At 43.0% G+C, this 27,430-nt stretch overlaps 1 protein-coding gene across 1 annotated transcript in view; it reads right to left on the bottom strand.

Annotated features, from left to right (window-relative positions):
* Positions 1-27,197, bottom strand: part of LOC311021211 (uncharacterized protein) — a 40,862-nt gene extending 13,665 nt beyond the window's left edge. The window contains exons 1-2 of the mRNA XM_084021659.1: positions 26,944-27,197; positions 6,106-6,830 (exon numbers count right to left, since the gene is read on the bottom strand). Of these exons, the coding sequence (XP_083877785.1) occupies positions 6,106-6,830; positions 26,944-27,022 (804 nt within the window). The 5' untranslated portion in view covers positions 27,023-27,197. The remainder of the gene's footprint in view (positions 1-6,105; positions 6,831-26,943) is intronic.
* Between the last annotated feature and the right edge of the window lie 233 nt (positions 27,198-27,430).

Raw genomic sequence — 27,430 nt, forward strand, 5'->3', positions numbered from 1 at the left:
CTCTGTGCCTCATTACGTTACGACTCCACTGATAATCGTTACTGTAATACCTCAGCGAGTCCACCACATGGAAGTCGGTTTGCTTTATACAGAAGTGGCCCACTACAACAGTTGCGATGGCAATTGTACGCATAAAAATGTCTGCCGCTCTGACGTTGATTTGGAGGGAAATGTCCCTTCAACTCCTGTTTCATTTCTATGGTTCACTCTCTCTGTTCTCATCAATCAGATAGGACAGAAAAATGCATGAATCAGGGTCAAAGGGTTAACATTATATTTATCGGTTGTATTTCCTCATCTGTTGACTCTACAAGCTACCAGACCTCTAGAGGTTTTTTTTGGTGGCTAATTAAGATAAGGAACGTTATTCCTTCCAGGGGATGACCCTCACTTCCTCAGAGCTAGTGGTTAGTCTGTAACCAGAATCCGTTCTGGCTGAGAGGCACGTTATCAGGGCTGAGGCTGATCTTATCCACGGCCCCACAGAGACCACTGAGTGATCCACAGCCGGGAACTGGGAAAGAGATTTGGGAATGCCCTCTTTTGCGTGCACAGAGCCATTTTAAACAGGCAAGCACATGCAAACAAACAAACAGTCATGCATCCTGCTGCCCTTCCGCTTAGCTTCTGCCATCAAAGGCCGATAATATCTCACACATGGAATGACGAGTGGCACAAATATGTGAAAAGCTACATGTCAGGTTTGTATAATGCTCCAGGCACACTGTCCAATCATAGAAAACTATGTGCAACAATGGATCCAGTATTGTCTGAGCATTAGTGGCTGAGTCACATCAGGATTCATGTTGTCCCACAAGTCCTAGGAGGAAGATAGATGGAGTATTGTGACTTACCAATGTTAGGTTTAGACAACAAAACCAACGTTAGGTTTAGAAAAACCACCATCAACAACGTGTCTCTTCATAACAACCAACACTTTGAGACACAGTGTCCAATACCTGTCAGGTGGTTGCAAGTCTTTTGTTATTGGAGCCATCTACCTCACCATAAGTAGTCTTTCTTAATATTTAGGATATTTAAGAAATTAAATGTATTTTTTTTTTTTAAGTAGTGTAGTAAGATAGTAATCTTTACATTTTCTATGACTTTTTTTCCGTTTTTAATCCAATTTTTTTTATGGCTGAAAATATCCTCCATATAGGAAAATACTCGTTAATATTTTTTGGGGAAAAATTGGCAAATATATTTTTTCATTTTTCCATTTCATATTAAAAACAAGAGACAATAACATCACCGTGGAAACGGAGGCCTTCTCTGACCTTGACTTTCCATTCCCTCTGCTGCATCCAAATGCTTTCCTAAACATGACAGTGTTGGATAGGAATGAAGCAACAGATGTGTGGAGCTTCCAGATAGGGAGGCAGGTACGAGCGGAGCCAGACCTCGTTCTTTCAACACACAGATAGTGTTTCTGCTTCGCTTCCCTGCTGCACATCTTTTGATTTGGTTTTAGTCTTCTGATGAAATGTTCCGTCACATTTTTGTTTCACTTTCATTAGTTTTGGGTTTGCTTAGCAGCTAACAGTACAAACAGTCCAGGTATCTTTTGGTCATTCTATTTTGCTTCCAGAAATGGGTATTAAAATTAAAAAATGCAATACAATAAAAGTTACTACACAGTGCTTTTTTTCGTGGTCAAAAGGGATTTTTTAAAAATATTTTCATTTTCTGTTTCGTACAACAAAAAACAATAAACTAAAATGACATTGTATTGTAGTGGTGAGCTGGGCTGACTCTCTGTATGCACACTTATCACCTGCACACTAATTAGTTAATTGTGGCCTGGATATTTATATATTACTCTCTATGGCCACTCCTGGGCTCCATACTACATACTGATCCATGTCCATGTATCATCGTCTTCATGTGTCTTTGGCCCCTTCTGACCACATTTGTTCTCAGAATATGAAAAAAAAATCATATTTTTTTGTTGTACAAAATAGAAAATGAAAAACACCATGTGATAATCAAATAACCACAAATTATAATCAAATAACCACTGGTTTCCTTTTTAGTACCCGTTTCCTAAAAGCAAAATCAAATGACCAAAAGATACACCGACCAAAAACAAATGTAGTCTAGTTTGGCAGCTAGTTAAAAGTTATGTATCTATGTATTCTGAAACGTATGCCATCATCATTGTCAGGTATGGACGAGGAGGGAGGACTCAGACGCAGGGCAAAGGCAGTTTAAACAGGCTTTTATTCTAAAAATAAAAAGTATAAACACAAAATCACTCCACCGGGAGGAAAAAACGAGGCTACAAACAAAACTACAAAAATACCAACTTAACTTAACATGAGGATCGTGGAGCTTGGCAGGAAGATCATGACAAAAGACGAAACAAACTGGCACAAGACAAGGGGAGACGCAGACTTAAATACACAGAGGGATAATGGGCCACAGGTGAAAACAATCAGGGATCAGGGAGGAAACACATGGGCAAGTGACCTGAAAACGAGAGGGGAGTTACTTTCAAAATAAAACAGGAAATGATGAGACAAAAACCAAGACAAGACAAACCTCAACGGCGTGACAGTCATGTGCGCAGTTAACATAGTTTCAGTTGGTCCTCTCGTATATTGTGAGGTACAGTAATCTTGGGTGGGAGTATTATGAATATGGGGATAATGGTGCACACTGTGTTATCCTTCCTGTAAGGCATTCATAGCTGTGTAAAAAAATAAAATAATACTCTCAGTCTTTCAGCAGGTCTTGAAATTCTCACAAAATTTGAATCTACAGAATTTTGTACATGAATGTGATAAATCAGCTTGGTGTGAAAGCAGCATCCACAAACATGCATGTAAATGTAGTCGGAGTCTGTGCTGGGACCTGAACCTCTGGATCTGTGTTGCATCCAGGCTTCATGATTACACCTCACACTCGCACTGATCAGGCAGCCTTGAAAACGGACACCAAATTGTGCCATCAGACATCCAGATAAACGGCTCCACATGATCACTGTTACTATCTAAATGAAATATGACAGATATGCACTCACTGATATCTCCACATTAAGATTTGCAGAGCTTATAGAATCCATTCATGTTGTATTCCATGTCAGACGGCGAGTAAGAGAAAAGGCACATGGGTCAAAACAGAGAGAGCATTGACTTATTTGAGGCAAGAAAAATTCAATATCCCTTCGACTACAGGGTCCCATTTAGCAGGATAAGGAATTACATTATAAGCTGTGGTGACAGGTGATGATGACCATGGGGGCCCTAGCCCGTCACGCTGGGCCCCTAAAAGCCATTACCTCACAGGGGCTCCAGGGGCCTATCAAAGAGCCTTTATCTGGGTAAATATGTGAGTCATTTGAGATATTTGACACCTATCTGATGCCTCCAGGTAAGTCGCCAACTTCTGGGCCCCGGGGTTCAGATGAGAGAAGAGCAGGTGGTCGGCGACAGTATCACTGGAAAAAATCTCCAGTTCCTCCGCGCAGATGAACAGGTGCTGCGTGACACGCGAGTCCATGAAAATACTGTAACGTGCATACCCACCACCTCGCTACCACATTTACCTGAGAAATTCAACTGTGATGCATTATTATTAATTGAACCCAGCATCATAATAGAGCTAAAAGCAAACCTTTATTCTTTGGTATTAGCGGTTTTACTTCAGAAAAAAGGTCTCTAATAGCCCTGTTCTTCGAAAATACACTTAAATTCAAAACAGGCATATTAGTCATGGTTTTAAAGTAGAGCATGGATTTAAGTATTTTCTGGATTTAAGAAACTTTCTTAGTGTAATAAGTTAGTTTCTTGTGTTAGTAGTACAGGCTGCAAATTTGCGAAAATACACTTAAAGATTGAGTGGGTCGTTTATAGAAATCAGAAAAAGTACTGCCCCCTTCTGTTCAAAGCCCTGCCCCCAGAACACCAAACGAGTGCTCCAGATCGGCAGAGTGAATCAGGAAGTAAGCATTGAAAGACATGAAGGCCGTCCAATTATCTTCTCCGGACCGACGTTTTTTGATTGGTCAGGATTTTTACAGTCCTGCCACGGCCACAGATTTATGTCAGAGCATTTAATGTGTTCATTACTATCAGTATGTTACAAGGATTTCAAGTAATTTAACAGAAAGTGTTTCTGAATAGAATCACCTACTCTGGGCCCTAGTTTCGTGGCGCAGCGCAGGGTGGCGCAGCGCAGGGTGGCGGAGCCGGCGTAACCCAAGTTTCGACCCGCGCAGCCTTGCGCACGGTCAGTTTGGCAGTTTGGTGGATCGCCTGTGCCAAGATGGGTGTGGCGGCGCAGCAGGGGGAGGCGTCACAGATTCAGCTTGATTCAGCTTGGCGTAGCGGAAGTCTCGTGGCAAAAAGCCTCGCCGAGACTGCTCCAACCTGGTCTACTCTGGGCGTAAGGCGCAAGGCGCAAATAAAGTCCATTCATTCAAGGCGAATCACAGCTGGCGGAGTGGCAGTTTGGCACACGTCACCGAGACCTCACAGGCAGGTTTCCACAGTTCCAGGCACATTTAAATGCAATAAATAATCACAACAAACACTATTTAATGCAACTAATTGAATCAACACGTGAATTTATATCTATATAGATTGTCCCGTCACATCTGACGTCAGATTAAAGGCGGATGGCACGCGTAACGGAAACTCAGCCTCTTGGACCAAAACATCTCCCTCGCTCTCTCCTGTTTTTTATATTATCGGCATTGTTATTATTATGATACGCATACACAGCGCGTGATGCGCGTGGTGGGAGCGGCGGCGCTGCTTCTGTCATCGGGTTGTCAAGTGACGGAACTTGCACTGAACCTCCCCTAACGCATTAAAGGTGAGGAGAGGAGCTCATTTGATTGGTGAAGATCTGAATCGGCTGTATTAATCCCAGCCCACGCCTCGTCTGCTCCTCGTCTCCCACTCACGCCTTCTTCTCCTCCCTCTTTCCCACTTGCACGGGTAGGAGTGACAGGAGGTGTGCCTGCGCTAGCCTGCGCGGTGCACGAAACTTGCAAAGTCCAGGCGGACACACCCCGTCGGCATGGCGAAACTACGAAACTAGGGCCCTCTGTCTTTAATTTCCACACAGGCATATTAGTCGCCTGCTTTGACATAACCGTATAAAATGGAGCATGAATTTAATACATTGAGGAGGCTTTTCTTGACAAAACCCACCCCGAATAAGTTGCCAGCCACTCTACATCAGATGAATCTTCACTATGATGGAGCCAGAAGTGAACCTTTTGTTGGGTTTTCCTTAGATTCTCTTGCAGCAATGAAAGACCGCCTCAAGGTCTGACTGACGCTTTCAGGAACATCAAACAGTTGATTATGACTTTTCAGCTTCCACAGCTGTCAGGTGTTCTCACTGTACAGCCAACTTTGTTCTCTCATTCTGGATGTCAACAAGGAACTCACATGAATGAAACATGTCCCTGCACGTCCTCACCAATCAGCACACTTGTCTTTTTGTCTGCTGTTTGGTCAAAGTACAAGACAGCCTAAGTGCTTCTTGCATTCTTCTGTTCTGCTAGTTACATCAATACCTGAAAATCAAAGGACCTCTGTGTGTTTATCACATGTATAAACTCCCTACTCACTATACACTATGAAGAGAACTATGTAGAGGACTAGAGGATTATGTGGTGGCTGGAGGATCATCCATAATAATAAATACATGCAAGCTAATTTGTATTGACATATATTGAAAATCATGAGTGTATTCTAGTCCTGCTCAATGTGTTAAGTGTCCTGAGATAACTTCTGTTTATATATATATAGTATATAGTATATAGCCCTGCAATAGACCGTCCTGTCCAGGGTGAACCCTGCCTTCACCCAATGACAGCTGGGATCGGCTCCAGCCCCCCGCGACCCTGAATACAGGATAAGCGCTAGACAATGGATGATGGATGGATATATATTTATATATTCTGTCATATGACACTATACATAAAAGTGAATTGAATTTGTTGTCATGTAAGTTCCCCTGGTAAGCCGTGATGCAGCATATACGTCGACTTTTACTAAAAGTAAACGTAAGCAAACTAGCTTAGCCTGCCCCTGTGCAAAGAGCAGAGTAAAGATGGATCAGTTGATGTCTGGATGTTCTTCTTACCTCACTGAGTCTGCAGCATTGGTCCATGTACTCCTCCAGACTGTCACTGGTGGTGCTCCTCCTTACAGGTTCTGGATCCAGGTCCTCACAGGCTCCTTCTAAGCAGCTGCTTTCAGTTACAGTATGGTCCTGGTCTCCTTCAGGGCCGAGTCCTGAAGCCCTACACCGGTCAACGTCCGCACCTGAGTGGACGTCCTCTCTGTCATCTGAGCCGTGTCCCTCTGAGTGTACGGACACATTGTCCACTGCTGCACTCGGACTATAATTCTCAGAGTCCTCCGCCTGTTGACTGTCAGAGCTCTTTGCATATAGGACTAGGTCATCAGGGAGAGCGTTGCCCTCAGAGTTCAGGTTGCAGGAGGACTCCCGACTGTGGACCATGAAGCTCTGCTCAGAGCCCGTGGGTGTGGACGGAGAGTTAGCGCCGCTGGGCAGCTCCACGCCAGAGTCCTCCGACTCAAACTTGTACAACCTCGGCAGCTGAGAGTCTGAGAACATGACAGACAGGTAGTCTGAGCCAGACTCCATCCGAGGCTTGTCTTCAGGATGGGCGTTCACCTCCGGGGCTTTGGTGGGGTCCGAGATGTCCTGCTCTGCAACCGACGCTGTGTAGATGGTGGAGGCGGAGTCGTCGGCCATCAGGAGCTTCTCGTGGAAGTTGCTGAAGAGCTTCATTTTGGTCAGGACTACATCGCTGTCCAGTACAGCGTCTCTGCCTCCTTTCCCTGTTTCAAAATGAAGAAATAGAGATTAATTCAAGGAGCCCCAAGTTCCTAAATAATAAGTTGTTTGTCATTTCTGATCTGATGCTGTATCAGCAGGACAACATTGCCTTAAACACGGCAACAAAACCACCAGGAAGAGAGCGGATGCAGCTAGCTAGGCAGCTAGTTAGCAAGGGATCTTGTCCTTAGACTCACCGTTAGACTCAGCTCTGCTGCTGTTCATCTACTCTTCAGCTCATATTCCATTACCAGTGTAGCATTAAAGAATGACAGACTTAGCAATCTAGCTATTTAGCCAGCTCGCTAGTTAGGTATCTAGTTCATTCCACTGCTTTAATGTTGCACTTGTTACATAAAATACTAATGGTACTAATACCAATGTTTCCCGGTCTGAGATGAGAGTGTGGATGAAGCATTAAGTTCTTCCCCTGTGTATCGCCCTGAGAGGGTTCACCATGCCCGGCACTACGGCGGATTCCCCATCGAATCCTCCACAACGTATTCAGCAGAGATACGCTACAAGCAGTTCAAGCTTCGCACATCAACCATGTTTCTCTGTCATAAATCTTTAAAACATATATTTTTGATGGTGTGGGCCTTGCTAGTGAAAGAACCCAGTCTGCTGTTTTTCTTGGGAGAACAGTGTCCTCCAGCTGCACACCTGGACGCCTATCTTTTCACACAGGGTTGGGGTTGTTTGAAATGTCTCTAAACTGCCTCAAATAAAAAAGCAGAGACACTGAAGAGACGGAGGTTAAGCCAAAGTGGAGCTTTGGGCTGCCAGAGAGTGGATTTGCTTGACCTAAGGAATTTCAACAAGAGTCAAATTATATAATACAGGGCTGATGTACAACTATTATGCATTTTAAGAATGAAATGAAAGTTTGCTGTCAACATCAGTTGACTAATCCTTTTGACTATGAGTAGAGCATATGCACCATCAAACAGTAGGTATAGTGATAGGACTGGTTGCTTGAAGCCTGGTGTTTATGTAATCCTGCATTCTTTAACTCAGATATCACAGGAGCCATACAAGGTCTCCGTGTCCCCTACCTGTCCAGCTTTGATCTGAAGACCATTACAGGGAGCAGTCATATGTGTCCTCTCCTTTTTCTCACTGTGGGCAATCTGATATGTCTCTGTGTCAGTCAACTGGACATGTTGTCCTCCTCTCCAAACCTTTGAGTTTTAAGAGAAAAGATGAAAAGAATTCCCTGATTTCCAAGCACAATACAGGAGTCCTGCTTTAGTTTCGGGGTTATGTTTATCTAGTCAAATGCTTGAATAAAACTGCAGCCGAGTATAAAATTCCTTAGGGAATAATGGAGTTTGGGCGCCATGCTGCAAGGTGAATTGGGGATCTTGCAAATATGAGATTACAAGTTCTTTGAAGTGGTAAAGCCAACGCTTTTATCCTCTCTGGAGGGGAGAGGCCCTTGGAAAGCTTTCAGGCTTTTTCACACAACATGCTTTGGAAGAAAGCATCTTGAGATAATTTCAATGGACGTCTTTTTTTTTAAGATTTTTTCAGGCATAGAAGCCTTTTATTAGCAGTGGACCGATAGGAAAGTCAGGTGAGAGAGGGGGTGTGACATGCAGCAAAGGACCTCTGGTTGGGATTCGAACTGAGGTCGGCTGCTTACGCGTACATACGTACATGGCATGCGCTCTAACGACTCGGCCACCTGCGCGCCATTGAATGGAAGTCTTTGGCATATTGATAATAGGCACAGAAACAGAAATGCAGCATGCATGTGGACAATCGCTTCTTTCTTTGTGGTTTTAGATCAGATCAAATGCAAATCACAATTTTGTAGTGTAATTGCAACAACAAAACCAATAGAAATTGTACATAAAGCTACAGCGATAAACAAATGTCAGGTCACAATTATCCTTGCCCAAGTAATTGCTAAAAACTCTTTAATGGCATCAATGACATGATGGTATCACTTGAAATCTCATTAAGAAACAAATATTGTTATTGTGTCACACATAAGACACAAATCTTTCATTTTGTAGTGTAATGTCCAAACTTACAGAAAAAAAAAAAAAAAACCTGGTGCAGACGAGAACAATACTTCCAACTGCAACACATTAGTTGGAAAGTTGTGCTCAGTGACAAAGAAACATTTTTAAATTTGTGTCCAAATGATTGAAACACAACGTGAAGAGGCACTGCATGTTTTCCTGAGGGTTCGCAGGAGTGCACGCGGAAGGTCCCTTTGATAAAACTCCTGTTGTTTTTAAATGTGCTATACATATAAAGTTGACTTATGTATTACAAAGTCATTTTCGCCACTTCATTTACTGCATTAATACCTCACAGTGGTAGATGGGACCACTTCCTAAGTCACAGCGGCACTCTGTCGGCAAGGGAGTACTGAGTCGCAGTAGCTCTATATAGCCAGTAGAGGCGCTAGTGAACCAGGAGCTAGTGAACCAGGAGCCTCATGTTAAACAACATAGAACAAGACGGACTTCCTGCTGCCGAGCCCGTAATCATTTGCAGCTACTGGGATAGACAGCAGGAAAACTTTATTTGAATAAGAATCGATTCATCGACCTGTCCAGGGTGTACCCTGCCTTCGCCCAATGACAGCTGGGATCGGCTCCAGCCCCCCCGCGACCCTGAATACAGGAAAAGCGGTAGACAATGGATGGATGGATGGAATCGACTTATTTGCTGCCGACACCCGGTTCCATCGACTCAATGACTTAACTCGGTTCAAAGACCCGACTCTTCGGTCAGACCGCCATCTCCAGTCCAGAGGTGATGTTGTTAATCAGAATCAGGATGTTAGATCGGAACTGATTGGAGGAAAACATTTGAAATATCTTTATTATTATTATTTTAATGAATACAAAACAATGCAAAGTGGTAATTAAAAAAAAGAAAAGTCAGGTTGATGTGGAGGAGATTCCCTTCAGAAAACAGCAACACACCTACAGTTCCTGGAAAACGAGCCATGTTGTTGTAACCCTGTTGTTCGAATCGGAGCAGCTCTGCCAAAACACTGATAGCACCGTGTTTGTGTGTTTGCTATCAGCCGGCTCTGAACTAGCTCTTCCTCCTAAAACAAGCTCCATGTTCTCATCTGTGGCTCCACACACAAACACAAAGCGCTCAGGCATTTATTTACACAGAGCTTATGGATAAACACAAAGTAGCTATTATCTCTCCAAATAACAAATGACCACAACAAGTAATGAACGTGTGCATCATCCAATGATGAATCACTCTCCTCCCGAAACAGTAGAGATGGTTGTAATATGACAGTTTTACTTGACAAAGACCTCTGAGTGGCCTTGTGCATTATGCATTATGACTGTCGGGGCCAAATGTTGTGGTCACCTCTAGCCATTACTGTGTCTGTATGTTTTACTGGGACAACAATCCTTCTCTTACATCACATGTCCATACAACTAAAGTACACCCTCAATTAGGTTTCCAGGGAAACTTCTTTTTTTTCTGTCTCCTACTAAATAACAAAATATTATATATAACCACGCCCGCAGATAGGGGGGGGACAAACAGGTCTGTTGTCCTGGGTCCAGGGTAGGGTAGGGGGCCAGAACTGGGCCCTCATCAAATTATGGAATTATTATTATTATTATTTTTATTTTTAAATAGGCCTATTTGTGGAAAAAATATGTCATATTTGTGTTACATAAACGCTTTTTATTTGTTTTCTTCCTAATTTTCCTTGAAATAGTGGCCAAGAACCCCCCCACCCCCAACACAAAAATGGATGGCCACTGATCAAAATTTGATGTTGTCATTTGATTTGAAGTTCAATACGCTCAAAATGTCCAATCAGCACAAGTCCGGTGCTCAGAAAAGGAAAGAAAAGAGAAAAAGAAAAGAAGAAAATAGAGGCCTCAGAGATTTTCTTAACAAATATTTAAAAAAAGGTGGTGACGGTGAAGCTGGAACTAGTGAAGTCAACGTAGAGCAAGGTAAGAAACAGCGCAGCCAACGTTTAACAGGTCAGCTCTAATGTTAACGTCCATTAGTTTGTATAAAAGCCTGACACAACACGTTATCTTTGACAGAAAGAGTTGAGTTTGCTAGCTCCGTCAGAGAGGATGAGACAGAGAGGAGAGAGATCCAGCTGCAGTCAGGTGACAGAGAGAGTGATGCGGGAGGGGCCCGCTGCCCCGGAGCGGAGGGACAGAGTCAGGCTACCTGTGAGAGAGAAGAGAGAGAGAGTCACAGTGATGCGGGAGGGGCCCGCTGCCCCGGAGCGGAGGGACAGAGTCAGGCTACCTGTGAGAGAGACGAGAGAGAGAGTCACAGTGGAGCGGGAGTCGCCGGCTGCCCCATCGGAGAGTCTGAGCAGGATGGATCAGAGACTGATCACACGCTTAATTTCAGCGATCCTGCATTATGGCCAACTAGAATGACCGACTCTGATAGAGTGAACATCGTACGTGTGATGGCAAAACCAACGCCTTTCTCAGAGAGGGCAAAGGAATTGCCAGCAGATGCAGAGAGCAGGGAATTCCCAAACTATTTGACATATTCGACATCCCACAATGGAAGGGAAAAAATAGATATAGGTATAGTCAATGCCTGTCACTTGTCTTTTGCAAAGAGAGATGTGAGGAGAGGAGAGGAGAGGAGAGGAGAGGAGAGGAGAGGAGAGGAAGAGCAGAGGAGAGGAAGAGCAAGGGAAAAGGAGAGATCTGGGCGTGGGGGGGGGGGCATCTAAGATTATCTCGTCCTGGGCCCAGGCAAGACTGTCAGCTGGCCTGGCCTCAACTATGACTGTTTAGCAATCATGAGAACGCTCAGTTTTAAACTTACGTGGACTTCCACAGACTCGTTTGAAACTCCTTTGCGATACGTCATAAGAGCATACATAATCCACAACAAAATACGTTTTACTTGAAATGTAGTTCCCTATGTAGTTTAGTTGTGCGGGAACAGAAACTTTGGACAAGGCTGTTTGCGGAATGAACTTCCCACTGTCTTAATGCTCCAACTGGATCATTGTGGCCTCACCAAGGTGAGGATGATCTGTGTCTTTCTTGTCTTTGAAGTTTCAGACATGGACACTGTCAGTAATCCGTACACAAAGCTGAGAAACCCCCTCAGACTAAAAATTGTTGGGTGACCCACCTCTCAACAAAGAATATTAAGATATAACCCCCCTATTTTCCTCCGGTGGTCCATTGCATAAATACCGAATGGTCCCTAACTGCATCAGTAGCAACCTGTCAATCACAAAGTAGCCCCGCCCCCTAAAGCACACCCTGCTTTCTGGTTGTATATCAAGCAAACATTATTGACAGTTAATGTGGTATCATAATGAGTATCAGTGGGGGTTGTAGTCGACGGGTCAAACAAACACAGGACTTTCACCCAGGTGACTGTCATGATCTGTGTTTTTGTCATGTTCTGTGTTTCCCTCGTTTTGATTTCCTGTTTTATTTTGTAATTTTGTCCTCAGTGTGATTTCCTGTCTCGTACTTCCTGGTCCTTGTTGTTTCCGCTGTCTTGACTCCCCCACCCTCTCGTGTTGATTACCATGCCTGCCCTTATGTGTTTCATCTGTTCCTCGTCAGCTCCCTGCCTCCCTGTGTATATAGTCTGTGTGTTTCCCCTGTCTCGTTGTCGGTTCATTGTCGCTGTGTTGTCGTTGTCTTCCCCTGCATGCTGCACCACGTCTTGTCTCTGGATTTTTGTACCACGTCTTGTCTCTGGATATTTTTGTACCTCGTCCTGCCTCCCGTGTCCCTTCGTGTTTTGGTTCCTTTTTTTGTAAGTGTTTCTTTGATGTTTGTTTTTGCCTTTGTGTTTTTTTTGGTTGATACTTTGTTGTTGTCTTAGTTCTTGTTTTGTATTTAGTTTATTATTTATATAAATCTTTCTTTTTTAATTGCATTTTGGTCCTCACCTCCCCTTTTTCCGAGTCTCCGTCTTGCCCGAACCTGACAGTGACCACTGTTTGTGTGGTTATAGAGCAACTATTTAAAAGACAAGGTCAGTACAACAGAATTAAAGAGGACGTCTCTCCATGTTTTACTGAGCCGTCACATTAAAGACTTCAGTTAGACATCTGGGCCCGGTTTCCCGATAACGTCCACTCTTAGCGCGCTAGGCAGACTCCTACGTTATGACTTACCAAAGTTGTTTACCACTATAGTCGTGGTTCCTGAACGGTCTCTTAGGAGTCTTCTTAAGAAACACTCCTTTGTCGTACGTACACGGCGGTGTCCAGAAAGAAAGTGCTGAAATCGATTGCTCAGAGTTTGATTTTCCATTTCATGCACAGGTGCATGACAGCACTATATTATAAAATGTAGGCTATTGCAGTGTTTGCGAATAAAAGATTGCTAGAAATCCTTCTAGGCCTAAACATTTATTTAACCATGGTCGAACATACTACCATAGCCTATAATGATTTAAAAAAATATATAATAAATAAAGAAACAGCGGAGGAGATTGAGCCAATCCTTAATAACATTTGTTGCCGTTGTAGCCGAAACGTATGCAATATAGCCGCGTCGGTCAATATATCCATGGGATTGAAGTTGATCCTTATGAAATTATGTATTCCAACTAAACGGCTCCGAGGACGGCGACGTCTTTGGTTCAGCACGAGGATGCGTTGTCTCGCTGCCATAGTTTTGCCACCGTTCACAACCGTCACCGGCATCCATTTATGACATGCCTTGACATTGACTAGGCATAATGGGCTAATTAAATGACACTGTAATATACCTAGGCTACTTCTGAGGTTGAGGTAAAGCTTAGCCTTTTGATGAAATGCATGCGCATTTTATTTTTATTTTCTTCATGAATGACTTAAAACCATTCAAATCAAATCAAATCAAGCTTTATTTATATGGCACCTTTCATACTTTGCAGTAACACAAAGTGCCCTACAGAAAATAAGAGCGAACAAAACAAAAACAAAACAAAATATGAACCACAAAGAAACACCATGAAACCCAAACCTCCCACCCCCACAAATATACACAGAGATACACAGAGACATACACACTCACGCACACACATTGCCAAATGCACAGACATACACACACACCCACACACATACACTATCTGTCACTGAAGAGACATGGCTGGGCACCAAGATCTGAGGTGAGGAAGAAGCTACCTTTTGGGGCCGACGCACACCGAGAGGAATCATGGTCCATGACTGCAGGGGGCGCCACCACAGGGACCACCCCAGAACAGGCAGACAGGAGGCTCCACACCAAGGTGTAGAGCTCTCCAGCCACCCGGGCCAGGGCCGTCCACAGGACAGCACCCCCAACGGTGGACCAGAGACAGCTCCCGGTGCGGTCGGCCCCCAGGAGGAAAACACTGGAAAACCGAGGGGCTAAAACAGTAAAATAAGATAAAAAGGTAGAAGCTAAAAACTGAGGGAATAAAAACAGTAAAATGCATCAAAATCTATGAAATAGACCCAATAAATGAAACAATAAAAATAAATAAATAAATATAATATATAAAACAGTAAAACAGGATAAGCTAAAATAGATAATGTAAAATAGAATCATAATAAAAAATGTAAGAAGCATAAAAGGAATTAGAAAGAATAAAACAAGTCAGTTAAAAGCCTGATTAAAAAGGTGGGTCTTGAGCCTCTTTTTAAAAACATCAACATTCTCTGCAGCCCTGAGGTTCTCCGGCAGGCTGTTCCACAATCGGGGGCCATAGAAACTGAACGCCGCCTCCCCGTGTGTTTTAGTTCTTACTTTTGGTATGGTTAAAAGGCCAGCACCGGAGGACCTCAGGGTCCGTGAGGGTTGATAGGGTTGATAGGGATAAATAAGAAGGCCCAAGACCATTAAGACATTTAAAAACTAGTAAAAGAACCTTAAAATCGATCCTGAAACGCACAGGGAGCCAATGCAGCGATTCTAAAACTGGTGTAATGTGCTCCCGCCCTCTGGTCCTCGTCAGCACGTGTGCGGCTGAATTCTGTAATAACTGTAAATTGTATATGTTCTTTTTGGGAAGACCAGAGCATTACAATAATCTAAACGACAAGAGATAAAAGCATGCATCAGCACCTCTGTGCTGGCCTGAGAGAGAAACGGGCGGACTCTGGCTATATTCTTAAGATGGTAAAAACCTATCTTTGTTATGTTTTTGATATGTGGAATAAAAGTAAGCTCAGAGTCAAAAATCACGCCCAGATTTTTTACAGATTTGGCGGGTTTAAAATCCTGTAATTTTGGTAAAAGTTTCTCTCTCTGGCCTTCAGGACCAATGACTAAAACCTCTGTTTTGTCCTGGTTGAGCTGTAGGAAGTTTGCTGCCATCCATGACTTGATGTCTATAATGCAGTTAAAAAGGGCATCAATTGGCCCTGTGTCATCAGGAGACACGGCAATGTACAGTTGCGTATCGTCAGCATAACTATGAAAGCTGATGCCGTGCCTCCTGATGACGTCCCCAAGGGGAAGCATGTACAGATTAAAAAGAGTTGGACCTAAAATTGACCCTTGGGGAACCCCACACTTTATCTTATGGGTTCCTGAGGAACATGTATCCATACTTACAAAGAAACTTCGATCAGTAAGGTAGGACGTGAACCAGTTAAGAACAGTACCAGAGAAGCCGACCAGGTTCCTCAGTCTATTTAATAAAATGTCATGGTCTACTGTATCGAAGGCGGCGGTTAGATCCAGTAGTACCAAGACTGTGAGTTTATGATTATCTAAATTACACCTGATGTCATTTAAAATCTTTAAAAGTGCTGTCTCTGTACTGTGGTTCCTCCTAAAACCAGACTGATGAGTCTCTAAAATATGGTTTGAGTTTAAAAAATCATTTACTTGATTAAAAACAAGTTTTTCTAAAATGTTACTTAAAAATGGTAAGTTGGATACAGGCCGGTAGTTATTTAAAACATTGGGGTCTTCACCACCGCCATTTTAAAGGAGGTGGGGAAGACACCCGTGTGAGAGAGCAATTCACCAGATACAACAGCTGTTCCTTAAAGAATCCATAGAGTGTTTTAAAAAACGGTGTGGGAATTGGATCTGAAAGGCAGGTTGTGGGCTTTACCTGGGAGAAAACTCGACCAAGTGTCCTCGCATCAACCAGGGCAAAACTCTCCAGTGTTTCCTCAGGTAAAAGCAATGACCCAGGTGTTAAAAGCTGTTGGGATAAAAGACTGGATCTGATGTCATTGATTTTTCTTCTGAAGTGGTCTGCAAAGTCCTCACAAAGGGCGTTATCTGCTGTCCTGGAGGATTTTTTAAAATTTGTGTTTGTTAAAAGATCGATGGTGGAGAATAAGAATTTGGGGTTATTTTTATGGTCATTGATTAATTTTTGGAAGTGGGAGATTCTGGCTTGTTTGACTGTGTTATTGTAATTTTTGAGGTGTTGACGTAAAATTTCATAATGGACTGTTCATTTTGTTTTTCTCCACCTCCTTTCTGCACTCCTGCAATCTCTTTTCAGTTGTTTAGTTTCTTCAGTTCTCCACGAGGTTGTAGGTCTTGTTTTAATTGATTTTATAAAAACTGGAGCAACTGTGTCCAGTATCGACTTTATCTTATTATTAAAATTGTCAGTGATAAAATCGCAGGGTGCTGGTAAGATTTCGGCAGGAGTGCTCTGTAAAATCTGGATAAAATTTGCAGCCACTTCAGAAGTTAGGTAGCGTTTCCTCACTGTTCTCACAGGGGCCTCCCGTTGATTAAAACTGGTGATTGTAAAAAATACACAAAAGTGGTCAGATACAGCCAGGTCCACAACAGAGGGCGCACCAACGGACAGGCCATAAGATATAACCAGGTCCAAGGTGCGCCCCCTGTTGTGCGTCGGCTGCGTCACATGTTGCTTAAAATCAAGGCAGTTTAAAAGGTTTAAAAATTCTCTAGACATTGAGTCTGAGGAGATGTCCACATGTAGATTAAGATCACCGGTTATTAAAATTCTGTTAAAAGTGGTATGAATAATTGATAAAAGTTCTGAAACTTCACTTATAAAAGAAGTGGAATACTGGGGTGATCGGTAGACTGTCATACATAGAATCGGTGGGCTGCTAAAAACGAAGGCATGGTACTCAAATGATGAGTAACTGTTAAAAAATACTTCGTTAATGTTCAAGGTGTTATTTGTGATTGAAGCAGTACCTCCCCCTCTTCTGCACCCCCTAGTTGAGAATAAAAAGTTAAAATTTGGTGGGGAAGCCTCAGTGAGAACAACAGGTGCATCAGTGCCAAGCCATGTCTCTGTAAGGAGAATGCTGTCCAGGTTATTATCTAAAATGATATCATTTATGATAAAAGATTTGTTTAAAAGAGAGCGCACGTTCAGCACAGCCATTTTAACGTCTGTGCTGAACGTGCGCTCATCACATTTTTTCAGTGGAATGTTAAAAACACATTTTGGTCTAAAAACAGTCCTGGGTTTCAACTGTCTGTGTGAGATTATGGTTGTGATTGTGTGAATACTGTCCTGTGCCACTGGGGTCACTGAGGGAGGGGCGTGTATGATGGAGGTAGGGACGGGTGAAGGTGAGTGTGAGTGAGGTGCAGAGGGCCTGTGTGTGGGTGTAGTGAGTCAGGAGGTTGTGGTGCAGGACTGGACAGTGAGGTCAATGTTGACTGCTAAAAGCCTTGACCCCTCCTGGTTTGGGTGCAGGCCGTCCCGTTTAAAAAGGCGGGGTCTGTTTAAAAAATAAATAAAATTGGTGAAACAACACTGGCAATGTGCAGTTCCATGTGCAGCGGGGATTTCTGGATTACTGTACAGTGGTGGCGACTAGCGTCAGGAGCTGAAACATCACTACGGTAGAGCTAAGAAGGCTCTAAGAGTGCTCCAGACCACTCTTACCAACATATGACGTACGAAAGAGATTCGTAGAAAAGAACGTTTCAGGAAACACGCGAAATGTTAAGTAGGAACTCTAAGTAGGGGTTACGAATGACGTAGCATTAAGAAGGCTTTAAGAAGGCTTCGGGAAACCAGGCCCTGGACAGGACTGTGAACTGAGGGGAGACAGAGACCAAATAATCTCATAATTGGCTCTGAAGATGGGATCCAGTTAGTTGTTCAATCAGGAGAGCTTCACAAGTTGATAACATGTGGTTCATGACTGACATTTACTGGAGGAATGAACAGCTTTGTTACTTTCAAAATAATCTACACTTCGTGTAATTGTGCTCAAGGCCTGGAGGTCAACCTGCCAAGAACAGTCAAGAAGTAATGGTTAGCAGATATAATGTAGTAGCTTTATTTATAAGGTATTTAACATGAATATGTTTGTAGTAACACTGTGGGTTGTTAATTATTTTGGCCAGGATAATAGCAATCCCATGTCAACTGGCAGCTGTTAGTGGACGTCGAGTGGTCGGACAACTGCTAGAACATGTACGGCTGGTTCACTCGGGTTGTCATGATGTTGGGTTTTAGTGAGATGATTTCCTCTTATTTTGTAGTTTTCTCTCGTGTTTGGTGTTGTTGATATCCTCCTTATGATACATCCTGTTCCTTGTTCTGACCCCCCCTGGCTACGTTCATGTGTCTTAACTTCCCCGTCCTCTTGTGTTGATTACCTGTCTGTCCTCATGTGTCTCACCTGTGCCTGTCTCCCCGCCGCCTGCTGTGATTGGTCCAGTCAGCCTTTCCTCATGTCTGTCCAGCTGTGTCTCATTCCCCGATCAGTCCTGGTGTGTATAGTCTGTGTTCTCTCGGTTTCCTTGTCAGCTTGTTCCGCGTATTTGTTTTTTCCATGTGGTTCCAGCCTATTTTCCCCTCATGTTCCTGTGTTTTTGTGGATTTTTGCCTGACTTTGTTTTTGGACTCTTCCCTTTTGTTTGGACCCTTTTCAGTACGTTTATTTTCACCACCCTTTTGTTTAATTCCCTCTTTTTTGCCTCAAATTTGCTTTTGGGTCCTGTATCTGCAAACCTGACACATGTGTCTTTTGAGCCAGACATCTGGCTGTTAATTAAACTCCTACACTGACCTGCTTCATATGGGAGGTTTACATGTTTTTTATTGGCTATTGTTAAAGAACAGAATTCATTCAAGATTCAGTTAACCACCTCCTGGAAAGAAACCAAACAGTAACTCACCTGAAAACCATTGGTGATGTATGATTGGAACGGAGGCGTTTGTTGGAGCAAAACACCAAAAAGAGAATGTAGGTCAAGCGGCTACTTGAGGTCTGAGGTGTGAAACCAAGAGGATGTGTGTGTTTTCATCCAACGATAACCTTATTCAGGACCTTATCTCTATTACCTCGTCCATCATTCTGTGTTCCTAGTGTCAGGACAAGTCAAGAGTGAGAGGTAAGAAAGTTATCACCACAGCTGAATCTCAAATCAGCAGCACAGAAGAGAGCAGTTTAATGCCAACAATAATGAGAACTGTTACTGGACAAATCACTAAAAGCACTGTTTACTCTGAACGCCGGCATTTCCTAGCATTCTATGCCAAATATTTCTTTCTTACTGCGTAAATAGATCACAATGTACTAAATGAACATCATGCTGGATTGAAGAAGACTTGAAACTAGAGATTGAGACCATAAACTCATGTTTACAATGTTTACTGAGATTATATATCAGGAGTTTTTTGGCCCGTCCACCACCCAGACCTCCACCTTACGTGGACTTCCACAAACTTGTTTGAAACTAATTTGTGATACGTCAAAGGCAAAGGTAATCCACGACCACATCTGTTTCCCTCTTAACATATTTTGTTTCACAATTCAATTGAGTTGTTGATGAGTTGGTGATTTTCAAGTGAACAGGTTGGTTGAGCTCACATGAATGCTGTTCAGGCCTCAGTATGTTTTAAATCAAGTGCTTCTCAGAGCATCTAACCCCTTCTTAAAGCTGGTATCAAGACCACTTTTCTGTCTGACATGTCATTCAAACTAGTTTGTTTCAATCTTACTGAAATCTTAGTGATCAACTTCCTGTCCCTTGTTGCTGCATCACAGTCATACTTGTCTTTGTCAGATGAAAATCTGGATGGTTTCAAGGTATCTGGCTATTTAATATTGTCCCTGAGCAAGACACCGCGCCCTGCGTGGTTGACTCTGCCGTCGGTGTGTGAATGTGTGAGTGAATGGGTGAATGTCAGTCATTCCTGTAAAGCGCTTTGGAGAAAAGCGCTATATAAATGAGGCCATTTTACCATTTTTTTCATTTTTTAGAACTGGAGGTTGTTGATTAAAATCAATTGTTGTGTTTTTGTTTATTTCATAGTGATTTGAATCCAAACCATGGTGGGGTTTTTTTTACTTAAACAATGTCATTTTGTAGCATGTTTTGTTCATATTGTTTAAAACTGAGACAGTAAAGTTGGTCAGTAAAATAATGTTTCCCTGGAAATTGAGAGTGAAGCATAGCTGTGTGGGAACATAATCCAATAATGTGTTTCCAGAAAAAACATCAGATGACAATGTGAATCAAACATCCACCACCTCCATTCTCACTATGATTATTATTTAGTTTTCTTGTGTATTTTTTGTTCGGAGTCTGTCTGTTGCTGTGAATCACCAGCAGGTTGGCTTTAATGATAGTGTGAAGTCATCCAGCCCACTCGGCTGAGTAACCTGACTTCTCTGTCGACTACAATCTTGTCGACAGGTGTCGGCCAGTAACCAGCTGTCCTCGCCCCTCCCTCCCAAACAACACAAACATATGCTATCCTGTAATTGTCTACGCAGGCTGACTCAGTCTCTCTCCAGTCTCCTCAAGGTATAATTACAGACAGTCCACCTGACCCCCCACCCCCCCCGTACTAAAGCCACTTTTCGGTCTAAAGACGTCCTTCAGCCATTTCCCATCAGATTCATTTCGCATTCCTGGCGGTGCTGGCATTGTCCTTCACTTGAGTTTTCAGGTCTTAAGGTGTTATGAGGATTGGCCTGCTGCCCTCTCTGATGGACGCCATGGGAACAAAGCTCAACACTGCCTGGAGGGAAAATCAGCCTCCACCCAGAGTTAAACCAGGGGTCAACGGAGGCCAGTGGACCACTCCTCATATCTGCTTCAGGCTACACATGGGCCTGTGTCCATACAGCCTCATTCTCTGAGAACAAGCTTCTTTTTCCAGTTGTTCCTAATGTATGTAACAGTCTGGATAGCCAGCGTCTTTCTCGTGCTGCCACTCCAAGTTGTTAGTTGAAAAGTTGAAAATCTGTGAACGTTTGACAAAAGTGCTGGTGAGGTCAGTGTAGAAAATGTAGGAGGAGCTTTACATGTCAGACAGACGCCATCATGACAAAGAAAAGTACTTTAGTGAAAAGTACTTATTAGTGGAGCAGATCGGTCGAGAGACACTGAATGTTGCTGGTGAGTGCTGTGATCACCGTGTAGGTGGCCTCAGACGGATCGTCCTCATCGCTCTGACGTTACACCATTCATCGTACAAAGTGTCACCTGGTTCATCACGCACCCCGCTACACACCATCATCAGCTGTTTTGACTAACGCACCTCAAGAGGGGCGTTTTTCAAGCGGCTGGTCCTGTTGAGACGCGTCTCAGTGTGAACGGGCCGTACACAGCTGCTCTATTGTTTTTCTTTCTGGTAAAACTCCGTAGAATTGTGTAAAAGCTGAGTTCAGTCTGGTAGACATAAATTCAATTTTTACATTTCACATTAAAATCAAATGGATGCGTATTCATGATCCTGTACTTCAAAGCATCCAATCATTGATTCAGAACCAAACACCACACTTTCAAACTCTTCATAGCCCAATGCATCAACATGAGCAAGACTCAATGTACACAGTGAAGCTGACACACAACCGCACATGTGTAGAGGATCATATCAGTGATCACTTTGACATCACTTTAAAAACCCATTTTTTACAGACTGGCTATCCTGTGATTTTACTGCTGCTTTTATTGATTTTATTTACTTTTGCTCTGATTGGATTATTTGTATAATTTATTGTGTTAACACTTGACCTCAGTATTGTCTTCCCTTTGTTTGGCCATTACATTGTCTTGGATCTTGTTTTTGCTTTTTCTGTCTAACTTTCTTTGTAAATTCTGTTTTTAAAGGTACTACATGAATAAAGTTATTTTTATTATGATTAAAGTTAGATATACTTGAGGCTGTGGCCTCTTTGAGTGACAGGTGGGTGTGGTCTGCGTCGCCTGATCCACCCCTATTGCCCGTACAGTGATACTGAGTGGCGCTGTGGTGACGCCACATGCTTTGAGCTTCACTGAAGCTCAGAATCCTCCATGACTCCAGGGAGACTACGTCCATGTTTGGAGTCTACTGGTGGGACAAACTAAGTACACCTCTGGACTCATCTGTCAACACGTGGCCCAGCTGGGAAGCCTGCTCTGTTTTCCACCTCTCTCTTGACCGTGGCGTCATCAACCTTAAGGATGAATCCCAGACCCCCTCTTTATCAAAGTTAATGGAGCCCCCCACCCCAACTCAGAAAGCATTGAGATAAGGCAAGAATGTGCAGGACACTGTAACTCAAGTCAGACCTTCCTCCACTAATTTCCTCTGACAGTTGAGTTTGACTTCCCATCCATCCAAAGTACAAATAGTACGTGATGGTTGAAGCCGTTGAATTTTTGCAACCAGGGAAGGAAGTGACCATATTTGGACTGTGAAGGAGTGATGAAATAGACCTTAAAGCATCCCCTACTTTATGATCGATTTGACTCTAAATGGATCATGTACCAATCAGCCGGGTCCTTTGAGGACCGTGAAGGCCGAACGAAGCGTCTCATTTTGGGGACCAAAAATGAGATGGTCCGGTCTACAGAGGATATCCTGTTTGCATCATTTTTGCCATTTGGAGAGAGTTTATTCTGCATCTCCGCTCACAGTGGATTCAAATCCAAATGTCACCGGTGTGCAATGCATCTTGGGATAAGTGGGGCCATAAGGGATCCATGAGTTGGATCCTCCATATCAGAAAAAGAAGGCCACATTTCTGGGCTGCATCAGAAGGAGTCCTAGATGTAAGACAGCCTTGTCTCAGCCGCTGATGCATTCGCTCTTCAGATGGACCCTCTGAAGGATGTCACCTGATGGTGATCAGAGAGGACAGTTCCTCACATTTCTACCGTACGAAAGCAAGAACATCAGATTCCATGCAGAGATGATGTGATGTTACAGTGTTATTTCATACGACTTCAGCTCCCCAGACACCCTCCCACCACTACGCCCTGTACACAACGGTAGTGTTATGTTAACAATGGCCCTCTTTTTCGTACTCTGAGTAACAAACAATGTGCCTGCCGTCATGCTGAGCTGCAACAATGAACAGATTTATCAGCCTCCCACAATAACACGGCTTGGCAAGTGTGGAGGCTCGTACTGTAACTAAGCTGACAGTGATCCGATGGAACGAAGCTGCACGAGGAACGGACAGCAACCAGATGGAAAGAAAAGGGAGAACTCGCACTAAGCTGTATTTACAGAGAGGGATTTCACCAAATCAGGCTGCACGGTGGTGTAGTGGGTAGCACTGTCGCCTCACAGCAAGAGGGTCCCGGGTTCGATTCCCGGGTCGGACCCAGGTTCCTTCTGTGTGGAGTTTGCATGTTCTCCCTGTGTACGTGGGGGTTCTCTCCAGGTTCTCTGGCTTCCTCCCACAGTCCAAAGACATGCAGGATGGGGATAGGTTCATTGATTGCCCGTAGGTGTGAGCGTGAATGGTTGTTTGTCTCTACATGTTAGCCCTGCAATAGACTGCCGTCCTGTCCAGGGTGTACCCTGCCTTCGCCCAATGATAGCTGGGATCGGCTCCAGCCATCCCACGACCCTGAATACAGGATAAGCGGTAGACAACGGATGGATGGATGATTTCACAAAATCAGCAAAGGTGACCACTGCTTTACTTCATACTGCTGAATATGAATATAGTAATATTGAGTTGAAATAATTTAACTCATGCAACATAGTGTCATAAAATCAGTGTTGAGATTGTTGTTGTGACGTTGCTGGATGATTCATGGAGGAAATAAATCTCCTGTGTCTGTGGTCCCCCAGAGGTCTATGATAGTAGCTCACATTAGTCCAGAGACCAGACCAGACTATGTGGAGGAACCAGAGACTGTCTATGTCTAGTTTGCTCTTATTAGGAGTGTTGATGGAGCAGCTACAATGTTAGCATAGCATAGAACCCATCAACCAGACTCCATTCAGAAAACAAGCATTTTAAAAGTTGTTTGCTTGTGGTCTTGTAGACAGACCTAACAAAGCATGACTTCACACTTTTTTGTTTGGGATGAACACAGCATTACGTGCACAGTTCTTCCGGTCCAAACAGTCTCAGTCTGAAACACATTGTTAACGACCAAAACAAAACAGGCTCCAAAACGACATAGTTAGGTTTAGACAACAACAAATAACTATGGAATTGAAACACAATAAAAAGTACTTGGTTCTAACAGGACACTAGCATCAGTCTTCTGGTATGACCCATCCACCACCCAGACCTCGTCCATGTGGACTTCCATGGACTCCTTGACACTAGTTTGTGATACGTCAAGAGCAAACGTAATACACGACAACACACGTTTCCCTTGAAGTAGGCCTATATTCAACAAAGTAGTTAAGTTGTGCAGGAATATAAATTTATGGAGAACAGCTTGATACTGTATGGGAAGCCAGGAGGCGCTTTGTGGCTGTAAAGATCTTGGGAGAGGTGAAATCCACTTGGATACCTTGATTATCACTAAGATTGTTCGTCCAGTGTCACTTGGACGATGGTTTTACAAAAGCCTTGAAACAGAAACCTCAAGTAGCACAAATCAAACTGGTACCTAATCTGAACCTTTATAGATTCAAAATGACAACCTTTTAGCTTCATTCAAATGTACCATTTGTTCAGTCTCAATCATAGTGACTTTGTTCTGCTGAGTGTGTAAATAGCTTATTATTTGCAAACACAATAATCATAACACCTTCATAAAGCGATAATATATCTGGTTACAACTCATTTTGCTGCCTCCAATTGCTCAATGAATGCAACTTTAAAATCTAATAATGTGTTCATCATAGAAACAGAACACAAGAAGAACAACATTGAACTGTATTCAGTGGTCATTTAACCAGACAGATGTCTGGCGAGGTATCTAGTTAACTAAGTATCTAGTTAGCTAGTTGGCTAGGTATCTAGTTGGCTATGTATCTAGTTTGCTATGTATCTAGTTAGCTAGGTATATAGTTAGCTAGGTATCTAATTGGCTAGGTATCTAGTTGGCTATGTATCTAGTTGGCTAGGTGTCTAGTTTGCTATGTATCTAGTTTGCTATGTATCTAGTTGGCTAGGTATCTAGTTGGCTATGTATCTAGTTGGCTAGGTATCTAGTTAGCTAGTTATCTAGTTGGCCAGGTATCTAGTTGGCTATGTATCTAGTTTGCTATGTATCTAGTTGGCTAGGTATCAAGTTATCTAGTTGACCAAGTATCTAGTTGGCTAGTTATCTGGTTGGCTAGGTATCTAGTTGGCTATGTATCTAGTTTGCTATGTATCTAGTTGGCTAGGTATCTAGTTAGCTAGTTATCTAGTTGGCCTGGTATCTAGTTGGCTATGTATCTAGTTTGCTATGTATCTAGTTGGCTAGGTATCAAGTTATCTAGTTGACCAAGTATCTAGTTGGCTAGTTATCTGGTTGGCTAGGTATCTAGTTGGCTATGTATCTAGTTTGCTATGTATCTAGTTGGCTAGGTATCTAGTTAGCTAGTTATCTAGTTGGCCTGGTATCTAGTTGGCTATGTATCTAGTTTGCTATGTATCTAGTTGGCTAGGTATCTAGTTAGCTAGTTATCTAGTTGGTCAAGTATCTAGTTGGCTAGTTATCTAGTTGGCTATGTATCTAGTTAGCTAGTTATCTAGTTGGCTAGGTACCTATTTGGCTATGTATCTAGTTGGCTAGGTATCTAGTTGGCTATGTATCTAGTTGGCTAGTTGGCTAGTTAGCTAGGTATCTAGTTGGCTATGTAGCGGCAGGAAGTGAAGTGGAGGGGCTGTTAGAATCAGCTCTGCCACTGTTCACCAACCTGCTACTCGGCTAATTTTTTGTAGCCAGTGTAGCATCAAAGAATGACAGAATTAGCTAGCTAATTCCAAATGAACTCCGCTTCAATGTTGCACTTGTTACATAAAATTAGTCTCTCTATGCTTCATAACATTACTACTCCGGCCGCTATGCTAATGGTACCAGAGAAAGATGCCCACCGCTCTGGCTATCAAGCTGCGTTGTTATGAATGTAAATGTCCCTTCTACTTCTACGTTATTTCTATGGTGTTCATGGTGAATCAATCTGAAAAATACATATATTACCGTATTATACTATTCTATTTTACACTTATGACATTACTAATAGTTTTCCATCCTGGGCTGCTTAAATGCAGCAGTCACATTTAAACACATTATTACTAGTACTGGGAGTAGTACAGCAATTACATAGCAATACGTGAAGTAGACACATGGAAGAGGAGGACTACAGGCCCACATGAGTTCTACATGTGGGGCAACCAGACCAGAAACACTATTTACAGCTTCCCTTCTCCAGAATTTCTATCTTCCGTATGGTGACGAGTTTCTAGTGAAACAGGAAAGGAGGCGGGACTTAACATTTGGGAGGAATGTAATTTGATGGTTAGAAAGATTACCTTGCTTTCTCTAGCTTTCAGATTGATTGATGGATGGATGTCAGGATCTAATTGGTTGGTACTAAATGATGTTAGAATGTGTCATATTTTGTTTTTACCAGAATATTTTTTTTTATTTTGAACCATATATTGTTGAATGGAGATGTGATCTAAAAGGGTAAAAAGGGCAGTTTTCATTCCAGCTCCACTCTAAATCTAATACAGACAGAGAAGATTAAGTCTTAAAAAGTTCCTCCTAAATGTTTATTGCCCTTTAGAAAGAAAAATGGGAATCCAATTAAGCTCTCATTAAACAGAGTGACTCATATGATGGAGCTGCTTGTGTCTTTTAACCAACCACAGATTTACTTCCCATCAAAGTGGCCCTGTGTGTCAGCTCTGGAGGTTTTTCACTCTTCTTCGATGTATACAGTCAGATAAGTAAAGATAAGCCCATCTTCCCTCATCAGAGGTCGTGAGCAAGGTCAAACACACATGTAAAGGCATAAAATAAGAAGATGTACCTTTCCTCCAAGGAGCCAGGATGGAGAAGGACTTCTGCCAGCTGATGACCAGTCCAGCCTTTTTCCTCTTCATACTCATGTTCCTCTAACAATCCCTGAGGTTGAGGACGAGGCAGAGCAGTGAGGTTGCAAAGAGGAGGAGAACTTCCTCAGAGATTCCTCATCACGTTTCTCAAGAGACTTCCTCGAGGCTCCGTTGTTGGACGTTGTCCTTGAGCAGGGTCATGATCGCTGAGTTTCCTCGTCTAGCTGGGCGGCTTGTGTGTGAGTGTGTGAGGACTCCAGCTGGGAAAAATAAAAGGGGGCTGGGCTCAGATCAGTGGAGGAGGAGGAGGAGGAGCTGCAGCCAGAGGCCAGGGGGAGAGAGGTAGAGGAGGGACTGAGATTTACAGCCAGCCTGAAGGTGAACAGGAGAGCAAGTATGGTTTCATGAGTTGAAGAGCCCATTCACCCCAATCACAGCTCCAGTGGTTACACCCTCAAGCTG

This window comes from Eutrigla gurnardus (genome assembly GCF_963514095.1).
Source record: "Eutrigla gurnardus genome assembly, chromosome: 11".
NCBI classification, from domain to species: domain Eukaryota; kingdom Metazoa; phylum Chordata; class Actinopteri; order Perciformes; family Triglidae; genus Eutrigla; species Eutrigla gurnardus.